The 13,366-nt window shown below is 40.1% G+C and overlaps 1 protein-coding gene across 15 annotated transcripts in view; it reads left to right on the top strand.

Moving 5' to 3' along the window:
- nrxn1a (neurexin 1a) overlaps nucleotides 1-13,366 on the top strand; it is a 105,519-nt gene that overhangs the window by 67,091 nt on the left and 25,062 nt on the right. For 9 of the 15 annotated variants that reach the window (XM_028476720.1, XM_028476719.1, XM_028476717.1 and 6 more), the window contains 6 exons: nucleotides 1,146-1,172; nucleotides 7,815-7,937; nucleotides 8,373-8,754; nucleotides 10,648-10,838; nucleotides 11,171-11,344; nucleotides 13,179-13,298. In XM_028476720.1, the coding sequence (XP_028332521.1) occupies nucleotides 1,146-1,172; nucleotides 7,815-7,937; nucleotides 8,373-8,754; nucleotides 10,648-10,838; nucleotides 11,171-11,344; nucleotides 13,179-13,298 (1,017 nt within the window). The remainder of the gene's footprint in view (nucleotides 1-1,145; nucleotides 1,173-7,814; nucleotides 7,938-8,372; nucleotides 8,755-10,647; nucleotides 10,839-11,170; nucleotides 11,345-13,178; nucleotides 13,299-13,366) is intronic. The other 6 variants (XM_028476727.1, XM_028476724.1, XM_028476721.1 and 3 more) reach the window with 1 other exon arrangement.

The following is a 13,366-nucleotide window of genomic DNA, read 5'->3' as shown; positions in this document are numbered from 1 at the left end:
TTTTAATAATATGTTCAGGTTTCAGTTATTCAGACAATGTTTTTTCAGGAAGTTTACTTTGATCTCCTGACATGTTTCGACTGTCAACTGCCAGTCTTCTTCAGAGGCGTCTGCTGATCACTTTGATGTGTCCAATGCTTGGACACAGTTTTGTCCATGACTTCCGCGTAATGAATAAATTAAACCTTAACAGATAAAATGAACTTGCTGTAATTGTCACATCGACTTGCTGATACTTTAAAATCAGCCAGAAATTAAGTCTGGTTGATTTTTTTGGTCTTTAACAGCATTTTTGTCTAGTTTATATTGATTGATTAAGATTGTAGACATAATATTAGTCATGCCGCCTTTGTTTGCATTGAGATGAAAAGAATATGTCAACAAAAAACTGTGACAGAAATGATAAATCAACAAACACACACACAAAATAAGGATTGTTGTTTTTGTGTTGAACAGAGGGTCTGAAGCTGCACTCTCTGCTCACTTCCAGTAGACCTGTGCATCCCTAGCCCGCACACACAACTCACACACACAACACTACACACATGCACTAACCACTAAACACATTTTACAGAGGGGTGCATGTGTCGGTCTCTGGTTGTCTGCAGCCACGTCTTTTGAGGTTGACGCCACAATACACACCCGAGCACGATGGGGCTTTCTATACCAAAATAAATTAAAAAAAAAACATTGTAATATTTTGATTTGCTGTGGTGCTCTGGATGTTCGACAAATATTATGGGATGTGTTTACTGTCGTTTGACAAGTTGACACATGCAACCCATCTCAGTCATCCTGGTGATTTTGATTTGGTGGCTGACACTGTCGCACAGGCCAGAGCATTAAACGTGCACGAATCCCATTTTAAAATAACAGAGGGGAAAAAAACTATTTTGGCTGTAAAGAATAGAATAAACTCATAATTAATGTTGTTGATGTGCCGTGCACTGGTGGAATAAAGCACACAATCCATCCTCCATTGAAGGAGTGTGTGCGTTTTTTCTCAACAGTGCATTTTTTTTTAAATACAGAAAAGAAAAAAAAAAACGAGGAAAAGGTGTGTATTGACGTGTGCGTCCCCGAGGCGTGGAGCGCGTGTGTGTTTGTGTGTGCAGCATTAACCCTCTGCTCTGCTCTCCCTCCAGACTGTATCAGGATAAACTGTACAGCCAGTAAGTGATCCTCCATCTCACCCTAACTCCTCCTGCTTCCCTCTCCCCATTCAGTGAGTGTGTGTGTGTGCGTGCGTGCGTGTGTTTGTGTAATAATGCGCCTTTCTCACTTGGTTCATTTCTCTGTTTGTGTGTGTCTATGTGTGTGTGTGTGCGTGCGTGCGTGTGTGTGTGCGTGTGTGTGTGTGTGTGTGTTTAGCTACACTGCAGGAGAGGTGTATTTTTTGCTGAGGGCCAGGGTTTTCCAGGTCGGCCATTTTAGCGAAGAAGGATAAATGGAGGAGCGGGTGTGAAGCAGGGTTGGGGTCAATTCCATTTTTCAATTACAATTAAGTTTTCAATTATCCATGTTTAATTACAATTCAATTACGATTACAGTGACCAGCATTTCTCCCAATTACAACTAAATTGCAATGATTTTTATCGTCAGAAAGTCAGTTAAAATTACGTTCTCAATTACTGAAGTTCCATTACAATTTTACTAACTGTTATTCATATATAGCAGCCCTCAAATGGGGGTACGTGTACCCCGAGGGGTACGCAATGGCACAACAGGGGGTACTTGAGAGAGAGAGAGAAAGTGGTAAATGAACAAATGAAGTGTCAGTTTTGATCCCACCACAGGCATGAGATGATGAAAACTATAGAAATAAATCTATTCAGGAGCCACTGAATCAGTGTTTTTCAACCTTGGTGTCAGGATCACATGTGAGGTCGCCTGGCGTTTAAATGGAGTCACCTGAAATGTTTTTGTGTGTGTCTGTGTGGTGGGGGGGGGGGGGGGGGATATATTGCATGATGCTTTTTGTGGTTGAGAAATAACAAAAATGGGTTGCATGCACCTTGAGAAGAATATTTGTAAGAATATGTATGAAACCAAATTGATCCAAACCCTGGTGTGAAGTAAAGGGTAAAAATGAGAAGTGAGAAGGATGTGTGATAAATTCAGGTGATAAATGAGAGTTAAAGAGGTACACAGTTGCAGAGGTGTGAAGAGTACTGATATATCCTACTCAAGTACAAGTAAGTCATACATAAAAGACTCAAGTACAAGTAAATGTATTTTTGGTAATAAATCTTGACACGGTTCCCTTGCATACAGTAAACATTTCATGTATAAACTTAAAACAGACCAAAATCTTGCACAATTGAAACTTAGTTCATTTTCCACAAAGGCATCTGTATAAAATAAAAGTTTTGTCAAAATGTACAATTGTTTTTTTTTTGTTTTTTTTTTAATAAAATAACACCAATTGATTTAATTCAAAATAAAACAATTCTCAGGCTTTAAGTATAGCTACATTTATTTACTCTAAAACTAAGAAAATAACCAGCATTCAATGGTGTTTTGGAGCCGTGCATTACGTTTAATCTGATTGGTCGGCTATGATGTGATGCATTTGATTGTTGTCTGGTTATTTACTTTTTATGTAGTTTCACAATGTCTGTTGATCATTTTAAAACACAAAATATTGATTTACCCAGTGATTGTTGGGTGTAGAAATGAAACAAATTACTTTACGTCTTATAAAACATACTTAAGCACAAGTAAAAAAAAACTGATTTAGAAATATACTCAAATGGGTACAAGAACCCATAAAAGCAACTCAATTACAGTAACGTGAGTACCTGTAATCTGTTACTTCCACCTCTGCAAAGTTGTATAGCTGGTGGATGAGTGCAACCCAAAGTTAATGTTAATTATTTCACTGAAGAATCCCTAAGTTCTTCGTCATCCTTTGTTTCTTCTAGAAACTGTTCATGAGGGATTTTTTTTCGAGGTAGTGTTTCATTTAGTTTATTCTGGTGTGTCGATGGCCATCTGTGTCTGTGCGTTTACCAGTGTGTGTGTGTGTGTGTGTGCGCTCATGCTGTGAGTAAAGCTGAATCCCTAATGAAGTTATATTCCCTCGCGTGGAGTTTCTCTCTGTCACGACCACAGAGAAAGCAGCAGAGAGAGAGAGAGAGAGAGAGGGAGGCTCGGTGACGGTGAAGTGGTGGTGAAATGGACGACCGCAGTTGCCATAGAAACCCCACTAGCCACACAGCAGCACTGTTGCACTCCCTGCATGTCTTACCGGCCAATTTTAGACCAGTTGTCTCAATGAACATTTCAGTAGGCATCGACTTTTCTGGCACACCGTGGAGCACATGATAAATTATACATATAATATTCAAGAAGCTGAAGGAGAAATTTATTTAACAGCCACTCGCTGCTGAAACAGTCGACTCAGCAGTCGAAATAAAAGCCTCGGCATGGGAGAGATTTGAGTCTCATTCTTCCCGAAAGCCATTTGTTATTTGCGGCTAATGAAATATGAAACACTTTTTTTGCTATTTTGTTTTCATTACACTGCTTCATACATCCAAGTAATGGATATATCTTTCATTTAAGACCTAAAAACCTTTAAGGACTGTTTTAAATGTAGTAGAAAAAATATGTTGTTGTTGTAATCGTAATGTAATTGTCATTAAGTTCAGATAATTTACTTTTTAATTGTAGTTGGCATTGAAATTCTATAAAAACTGTCATTTAATCAAACAGAAAACTAAGGAACCATGTTACAGTTCTATGGCTCACACACATGCATAGTTAAACAATAAAATGTGTTTCGAATCAACTTTTTCCACTGTCACTTCTCTTAAGGATCATTTTTAATTGAAATCGAGGGGTATACTGAGAGAAAAAAAGGCTCAGACGCCCCCACATCAAAAATATTAATACCAATATTTTTATTGATTAGAAAGCCTAACAAGGTAAACAAGAGATGAGAAACAAATTGGATGATAGATGATATTTTTTAGAGTATTTTACAGAGGATTTAAAACATGGGTCAAAACAGACCCGCTATCAAAAGAGATGCTAACAGAAAGCTAAGAGAAAAGTTACGTTTGATGGGTATATTTATTAAAGGGTCAGTAATTGTGATTAATTGTAAATGAACTGTAGTACAGTAGTCCCTCGTTTATTGCAAGGGTTATGTTCTAAAAATAACCCGCAATAGGCGAAATCTGCGAAGTAGTCAGCTTTATTTTTTACAATTGTTATACATGTTTTAAGGCTGTAAAACCCCTCCCCACACACTTTATACACTTTTCTCAGACAGACGTCGACATTGTGGGTTTTGTCGGGGAGAAAACTTGCAAACATACAGCACTACAGAGTGCGCAGGATCAAAAAATTTCCCCATTCGCTTCATATGCACGTTTAAAGCGAAGCACCGCCCACCGCAAGGAGCTGCGGTCCTTTTTCTCCTCCTGATTGGCTTTTGTCATGGGAAACAGTCGTAGGAGTTCAACTCCTGCTAATGTGCGAAGACGAAAAAAAATCGGGAGCGCGCTCCCACGGCCAATCTATCCATGTAATGTGGTCGCACGAACATCTTGTGACGCATCCGGTGTGAACGCAGCATTAGCCAATCAGGACGCAGAACACAATGCGCGTTCATACGCTGTAAAAAAAAATGGATGCAAAATTGCACTGTAAAAAAAATCCGTGAAACACAGAGGCCGCGAAAGGTGAACCACGTTATAGTGAGGGACAACTGCAATGGAGAATGTCATCTGTAACTTTAATTGGAATTGGAAAAATGCAGGTCACCGTAATCGTAAATGAGTTGTAATCAAACATGGATAATTGAAGATGTAATTGTAATTGAAAAACGTAATTGAACCCAACCCTGGTTAAACCTCACTAATCTCACATTGTTCACTGACCTCTATTGAGGCACAGACCGAGTGTCAATGGCCCAAAGCTGAACATAGGAGAGAGTGGGTAACAGTTATGGAATGCAAGCCCAGACTTAATCACCCTGTAGCTGGCCACCTTTGATGTGGGAGTCTAGTGTTAAAAAGGCTGAAACGCCCCCTGATTCAAAGGAACAATAAACCCATATTACATCCTTCCTGATTCTGATTCTGTGATTATGGATAATTGAAGACGTAATTGTAATTGAAAAATGTAATTGACCCCAACCCTGGTTAAACCTCACTAATCTCACATTGTTCACTGAGCTCTAGTCACATCGAGATCCGACAAAAATCTGCTTGCCAAGAGTTTTTTCTCCATGAAACCCCAATTAGGTGTGTTGTGATGTGTCTGCCTCTCCCAGGTTGATGCAGATCACTGCCTCACTCTCCCGTCCGTCTGCTCATTCGTTGAGTATTCAGTTACTGCTGCTAAAACACACACACACACACACACATATACACATATTCTCCCTTTCCCTCGGTGCTAGGCAGTGATCCATGGTAACAGGATGAGATGCTCATGCCCAGAGCACAGCTGAGTCTCCTCAGGGGAACCCAGCGTCTTTCTCTGAACGCACAACGCAAAGATTTTGTCAAATCCACAAATCTCACATCGGGATATGCATTTTGATTGACTTCTCATTCTGCAATTACATTTTGCCTGACAGCGTATCACTATTTTATTTGCTACATCGCATCGCCTATCTAACTGAGAGTGTGGTTTTGGTGTTTGTTGCTGCCTGCGTGTCTCCATGATTAAATGTAGGGAAAAGCTTGACATTTTTCTGCAGCCGAATCCTTTAGGGTCAGTTTACTTCTAACCTCTGTCATTAGCTACTATAGGTCGCTGTAAGCCGAGTCTGTCACACTCCTCAAACCGCAGAGCCTGAGTGAACAAAGAGTGTATGTGTGTGTGTGGGTCCTGTGTGATGGTGGGTGTTCTGTTCAAGGTTGGTGGGGCGCTTGTAGGGAGTCGGAGGGAGGTGACAGTAAGGTTTTAGGTACAGTCAGTCTGTCAAACGTGTGCAGTCAACGATGTGGAGATATGAGCTGGCAGATGGGCAGAGAGAGAGCCATCATGAGAGGATAGCTCAGCTTCTTTCATTCTGCTGCACATCAGCACCTTGGAGAGCGCCGCTATGCTTCACTCTGTGTGTGTGTGTGTGTGTGTGTGTGTGTGTGTGTGTGTGTGTGTGTGTGTGTGCGCTCGAGGCCTAAGGCACACAACAAAGCACTGTGCTCCTGTGCTGTGTGCCCAGTGCCACCCTGAGGCTCACTGCTGCATTGCTGCCTTTAATGCAGGCAGGTGTAACTGCCCTCAGTAACTCGTAATCCCTCCCCATGGGATCTGGGCACACATTAGAAAAAGTATTTTTAACTTCAGGAAAATTTGCCCGATTTTGGGAAAATTATGTTGAATAACTTGAGGAAAATTTGCCAGATTTGGGGAAATTATGTGGAACAACTTGAGAAACAAATTTTGGAAAAATTAAGTTTTTTCAACAATTTGAGATTAAAAATGACTGTCGTCATGTGATATAAGAACTGGAAATGAAGCTCTGCAAATATAGTGGTTTTTATTTGAATTTTGGTGTGTGGAGGGCCTGAGATATCTAGAACTGAATTAGTTGGTAATTTACAAAATGGTTCACGTTTCTTTCCCATCATTCTTTCTTTCTCGAGCAAGCCAAATTTGATGCTCTAAAAGGCCGGTTTGGGCACCCGGGCCTTGGGTTTGACACGTGCTCTAAAGCAAAAAAGGATTTTGTAGTAATTTGTAACATGGAATTATAACGTTTTCATCTTCTCAAGATTTCAAAATTACTGAACACGATTAAATCTGTCAGTGATTCAGTCAGACTTACAGGTAAAAGCTGGGTTTTAGCAGGAATTTTTAAATCTCAAATTATGTTTTCACATTGGAGCAGCTGAAATATGAAAACAGAAGAGGAAAGAGTACAGAGCCCTGAGGGACACCATGACAGAAACAAAATCGGTAACACTTTATTTGAAGTTTTATACATAAGGCTGACATTTCGCTGTCATAATCTGTCCTGAAGGATGTCATTAAGCTGTCATTAGGTGTTGTTCATTAAATTATGACACTTTTCACAAAATGATGATACTTTTGGAGTTATGTGGCATTATATGGGTTAGGTGGGGGAATCTAGTGGGGTTAGATAGGGTATAGGGTTTGGGATTAGGGTCAGATAGGGTTAGGATTAAGATTAGGATTCAGGGTTAGCCTTCATGACACCTTATTCATGCTAATGACAGGTGTCATGTCATAATAATGACAGCGTAATGTCAGCCTTTATGCATAAAACTTCAAGTAAAGTGTTACCACAAAATCAATAGGGGGGGGTTGAGAACCAATATACTTGGCGTTCCGTGCTGGTGAGATGAGAATAAATTGATACGCTGGTAAAAAAAATTAAAAAAAAAGAGCTGAAATGCGCACGGACTGCATGAATATCTTGAGACGTGAAGGCCCCCATGGTGGTCAAGAGCGTGTGGGTGTGCAGACTGCGCGCGTGTTGGATGTAGGTGGTCATCTTGGCCTGGATTTGTTCACAGATGGATTGTCTCTGCGTAGGATTGTTGTGACTCATTGTCTATTTTTTTCTCTCTGTCTGGTCACATCATCTGTCTCTCTAACGTATATCTAGAATAATTTATCTGTTTTGTGTGTCAAGAGAATGATTGGAATGGTTGCTACCCTCCCCCCACCCCTCTCTTCCTTCCCACTTCATTTCCTCACTCTGTCCTTAAAATTTGACTCCACCTGCCTGGATCTTTGCTTCTGTTCTTTCTCTCTCCCTCTCTCTTTCTTTCTCTTTGTCTTTTCAAACCTTTGTGATTTTCGTTAATGGTGATCTGGACTATGTGTAGGTAAAGGCCCAGAGACTATCTTTGCTGGGTCGAGTCTCAATGATAATGAGTGGCACACGGTGAGGGTAGTACGACGTGGCAAGGGCCTGAAACTCACCGTGGACGACCTGCAGCCCGTTGAAGGTAACTGCTAGCCTACTAACATGCTAGGTATAAGTGTAAAAGAGTCCTACTGGAATAATAGTTTATTATTCAAAGATTTCATTGAGGGATTATCTCTACCAACAAGATGATTATCTTTGGCTGTACCCTATAGGGAAAGATTTGCCTCAAAGATATTCAAAAAAATACCCACAATTTTAAAGTTTTTTTTAAATTTTCAAGTGTTATTCAGCTTTTTAGATTTTCACAAAAATTTTTTTAGATTTTCACGTTTTTCAGATTTTTACATGTGTTTTTAAGATTTTCAAATGTGTTTTTTGGGTTTTCACACAAATTAAACAAGTGAAAAATCTGAAAAATACATATGAAAATTGTGGATATATTCGTGAATATTTTTGAGACAAATCTCTTCCTATAGTGCCATGTTTTAAATCTAAAGTTTACCCCTACCACCAGGTCAGATGGCAGGCGACCACACCCAGCTGGAGTTTCACAACGTGGAGACGGGAATTGTGACAGAGAAGCGCTTCATGCCCGCTGTGCCCTCTAATTTTATCGGCCACCTCCAGGGCCTGACGCTGAACGGCATGCCCTACATCGACCTTTGCAAGAATGGCGACATCGACTACTGCGAGCTCAACGCTGTCATCGGTTATAAGAGCATTGTGGCCGACCCTGTCACCTTCCGATCGCGCTCCAGCTTTGTCACACTGCCCACGCTGCAAGCATACTACTCCATGCATCTGTTCCTGCAGTTCAAGACAACGTCTCCCGATGGTCTGATTCTCTTCAACAGAGGGGATGGCAATGACTTCATTGTGGTGGAACTGGTTAAAGGGTAAGCTGGACAAATAAAACTGGATTTAGTTCAGTTGATGCCCCAAACAGAAACTAACTGGTTAAGAACCTAATCTAAACTGTGATGTATAGAAAAATCAAAACGAGATTGCTCAGAGAGAGTAAACATCCACCAAATGCCAAATCTCCTCATCTCAGTGATGCTGTTCATGTTATCATGATGATTCACACTTTAAAGGTTTGGAAGAAATGTATATCCTCATTAATAACATACAGTAGGTCAAAAGGTATGGGCATCCCCATTTATTCCAAAAAATAGCGATGAAATGTGAATAAATACGCAACTCAGATCTGCTCCAGATGAAACTTTTTTTTTATATTTTGCCAATGAGGAGAGAGATATTATTAGTATTGACGCAGATCCCTACCCCAGTTTAATGGAATCTTCCAAGGCGTGAGATTTATCTTTGGTTAATCATGCCAACAGACAAACAAATAAATAAACACAGCTGAAAACATTACCTCCTCGGTGGAGGTAAAAAGGTGAACCCCGAAAAGGTTCCTCCAGTATTTCATTTAATTGGATCGAAGCTGTACGACCTACCAGTAAAAAGATCTGTAGGGGTCAAAATTCATGATGTCACAAAAAATAATAAAATGTTTTTCTCTATAACTTGGTCACTGGTACCATTGAACAACATTTTCTTTCAATGTGTGACCTTCGCTGAGGGTCATATTTAAGGTCAAGAACTCCTCAGAAAAGTGAACAGTGAGACCTCAATGCTCTCAGGACAATGAAGCTCCGCCATAACTTGGCCACAAATTGAGATACAGTGCTCAGACTGGTACCATTGAACAACATTTCCTTTCAATGTGTGAACAAAATATGACCTTTGCTCAAGGTCATATTTATCTCCTATTCTAAAAGAACTTCATTGGCTACCAGTGTCTTATAGGATACATTTTAAAATTCTGGTTCTAGCCTTCTGAGCCTTGCAGGGTCAGACTCCTTCTTACATTAGTGATCTAATCCAGCCTTACACCCCTCCTTGGGCTCTGACATCTGTGGATCACAATCTGCTGATAGTTCCTCGCACTCGTTTTTGGACCAGAGGAGACAGATCTTTCCAGGCTGTTGCTCCCAGTCTTTGGAACGATCTTCCTCTCTCTGCGTTCAATCGTCTCTGTCGACACCTTCAAAAGCTAATTTAAGACCTTTTTATTTGTTCAAGCTTTTAATTGGGCTGCTATGTTGTCATGGCCTTTTATACTGTGTGTAATGTTTTTTTTTTTTTTTATTATTATTATTTTGACCTGTGTTGTGAAGTACTTTGTGTCTGAGAAAGGTGCCATAGAAATAAATGTTACTTACATATTGAAAGTCAAGGTCAGTCTTCTGTTTTTCCTGCAATATTACTTTCAATTTCATTTGTAAAAACAACAAACTTGTCAACAAATCCAGATACAAGTTGTCATTTTTGCCAATTTTCAATTGCTATTGCTATTGCTGATTCGTCCAACCATGTTGCATATGTGGACCCATTATTGTCACTTTTAACCTCTTTTCACCATAATTCATGCTTATTTTTTTATTATATTTGTCATGCCCATAGTTTGCCATTTTTGCCACTTTTTCTGTCAGTTTTTGTCCACTCTAATTTGCAACTTTTAACCAATTCCTATGGTTTCAAAAATCCCATTTCTCCACGGTCACTTTTGATCCATTTTATTTCTGATTAAAACAAGGATTTACAATCAATTCGATCAATTTGACAATATGCTATGGCACAAAAAAATAAATACTTTGTGGATAACAGTGGATATTATTCAGACAAATAAATAAATGTGGTTATCACAGATTCATAGAACAGTCTCAGTCATTGTGTCGGCCTTTGTTTCATCCTCTGCCGTCTTGTACTTTGTTTCCTCACAGCTACCTTCATTACATCTCTGACCTGGGTAACGGGGCACACCTAATCAAAGGCAACTCCAACAGTCCTCTCAATGACAACCACTGGCACAACGTGCACATATCCAGGGACACCAACAATCTCCACACGGTCAAGATTGATACCAAAGTCACCACGCAGACCACCATGGGAGCCAAGAACCTCGATCTGAAAGGTATGTGACCAATCAAATGTGTGTTCCGTTGCTAGCTGTGTTGTGAAGCATTATCATATATTCATTAGTCCTGAAATGATGGGCAGGAAAAGTTCGACCATTGGGAAATAGACTTATTTGCCTTTTAATTAGACGTAGATGTGAAGACTGATGTCTTGATTAAAAATAATTAGATCATACCAGCACTTTCATTACTCACTAATAACCTTTTTACACAATGTTTATAGCTAGACAAAGTGTAAAAGTTTACTTTTGGATGAAACAACAAGGATACATGTTTATGTTGTTCTACTTTTTAGGAAATGTAATCTAATGTTTTTGCTCTTCGACAGGTGATCTGTACATCGGGGGTGTTTCCAAAGAGATGTACCGTGACCTGCCCAAGCTCGTCCACTCCCGCGAGGGATTTCAGGGTTGCCTAGCAACAGTTGATCTAAATGGTCGTCTCCCAGACCTTTTAGCCGATGCCTTGGCAACCATGGGACAAGTGGAGAGAGGTTGCGAAGGTGAGGAGCAAACCCATCAGCAGATCTGCCCGAGCATGCACCGCCCCGCCCCGCGGCTTTCGCTTTCATTTTTCTTTTAACTCATGCACTTTGTTTAGAGCAGGAGTTCTCAACCTTGGGTGTTGTGAGACACTGGGAATGAGTCCCCAGATGCTTTTAAGAAACAAAAAATCATCTTATTTTTAACCGTATTCTGCAACTACGCCAAACTAGCCATATTTTAACCTATTTTCATCACTTTTTCTTGCCATATTTTTGCTCCTTTTAATGCACTTTTGCTACATTGCTCCCATTCCTGCCACTTCTCCATCAAATTTCAATGTATTTTCTACACATCTTTCCACTTTTAAGACATTTTCAGCACTTATAAACCCTTTCCACCACTTTTCCCACCTAATGTCGCATATGTTGACCCATTATTGTCACTTTTAACCTCTTTTCACATAATTTAACAATTTAACCACATTCACAATTTGTCATGCCCATTATTTGCCAGATTAAACTAATTGTTCCTACTTTTTTCTGCTATTTTTAAGCCAACATTGACACTTTGAACTCTTTTTATCACTTTTTTTTCATTTGCAACTTTTAACCAATTTCTGTGGTTTTTAAAATCCCATTTCACCACCTTTTTTGGACACTTTGAACCCATTTTATTTCTGATTAAAACACGGATTTACATCTTTACGGTGACTATATACTATGGTGCAAATAAAATACCTGGATAACAGTGGATATTATTCAGATAAGTAAATACATGTGTTTATCACAGATTTATATAACAATGGACCATCATTTTGCTGACTTTATGGATGGACCCCAAAAAGCTGGAACCTTTTATTGGGGGGTTGCGGGCTAAAAAGGTTGAGAACCACTGCTTTAGAGGATAACACACTAACCCAGCTCTTATCTTTATATTTTCATTATTTCTTCTCATCATATCTATCTCTATCTTTGTCTTCCACTCTCTCGGCAGTTCACAAGCGTCTGTGTGCATTGACTAACCATCTAACTTGATTTGCTTGTTTTTTTGTTGTTTTTTTCGTTGTCGTTTGTTTGGCCAACAAAAGTTACATTGATGAAAGCTGATTTGCAAGGTATAACCATTTTTTGTGAGCACATGTGTGTGTGAGGGGAGGAAAGAAGGTGTGTGTGCGTGTGTGTGTGTGTGTTGATACTACCCAGTGCTGTCCAATGTGCTTGTGGATCCCTGTGATCCAGAGTCAAAGGTCAAAGGTGACCTCTCCTCTACCACTAGCCACTGTAGTGATCTCATCACTGCAGTGACATTTCCACCGCTTGACTTGGGTTGACCGCAGCTCTACCACCAGGGTTGTTTATAGCAGCATGCCTCTCTGTCCCATCCTGCGCATCAATACTCAGCCTGTGAATCATCCACACCCTCTCCTCCTCGGAGTAGTTCAAAGTGCCGCGGAGGAGAACTAAGTTTAGAGCTTGACCTTCTCCCGTGTGCTTTGAACACAAGGCAAACACAGAGCGGTGAGAGACGGAGAGTATTGAGGAAAAAAAGGCCTCCAAACGTCACTCTGTGCTTCATGTTTAACTACTCATTACCTTGTCTTACCACCTGCATGCTCTACATTTCCCTCTTTTCAACTTTTAGTTTATCTTCTCCAGTAAAGAATGGAATTTTAGTTTCACTTATTATCACCGTCACCACACAAAAGACCTCTCGGACAATTTAAAGTAATTGGCCAAAGGAAATACAATTAGTAATTAGAGTATTTAAGCCCCAGACGAAACCATTGTGTTGCTTTATCTCTCTCTGTCAGTGATATTTCTATATTTCTGCTGCACCGTGTTTGTTCTGCAGGGCCCAGCACCACCTGCCAGGAGGACTCCTGCTCCAATCAGGGAGTTTGTTTGCAGCAGTGGGAGGGCTTCACTTGTGACTGCAGCATGACTTCATACGCCGGGCCATTGTGCAACGATGGTGAATGATTCTATCCTTGATTTTAATCCCATGTGCAATTTTTTTGTATGTAGGAGGTATGATTTTCA

Source organism: Gouania willdenowi, chromosome 19 (genome assembly GCF_900634775.1).
Source record: "Gouania willdenowi chromosome 19, fGouWil2.1, whole genome shotgun sequence".
In the NCBI taxonomy this organism is placed as follows: domain Eukaryota; kingdom Metazoa; phylum Chordata; class Actinopteri; order Blenniiformes; family Gobiesocidae; genus Gouania; species Gouania willdenowi.
Note: the sequence above shows the minus strand (reverse complement) of the source record. Positions and strands in the feature narration are given on the sequence as shown.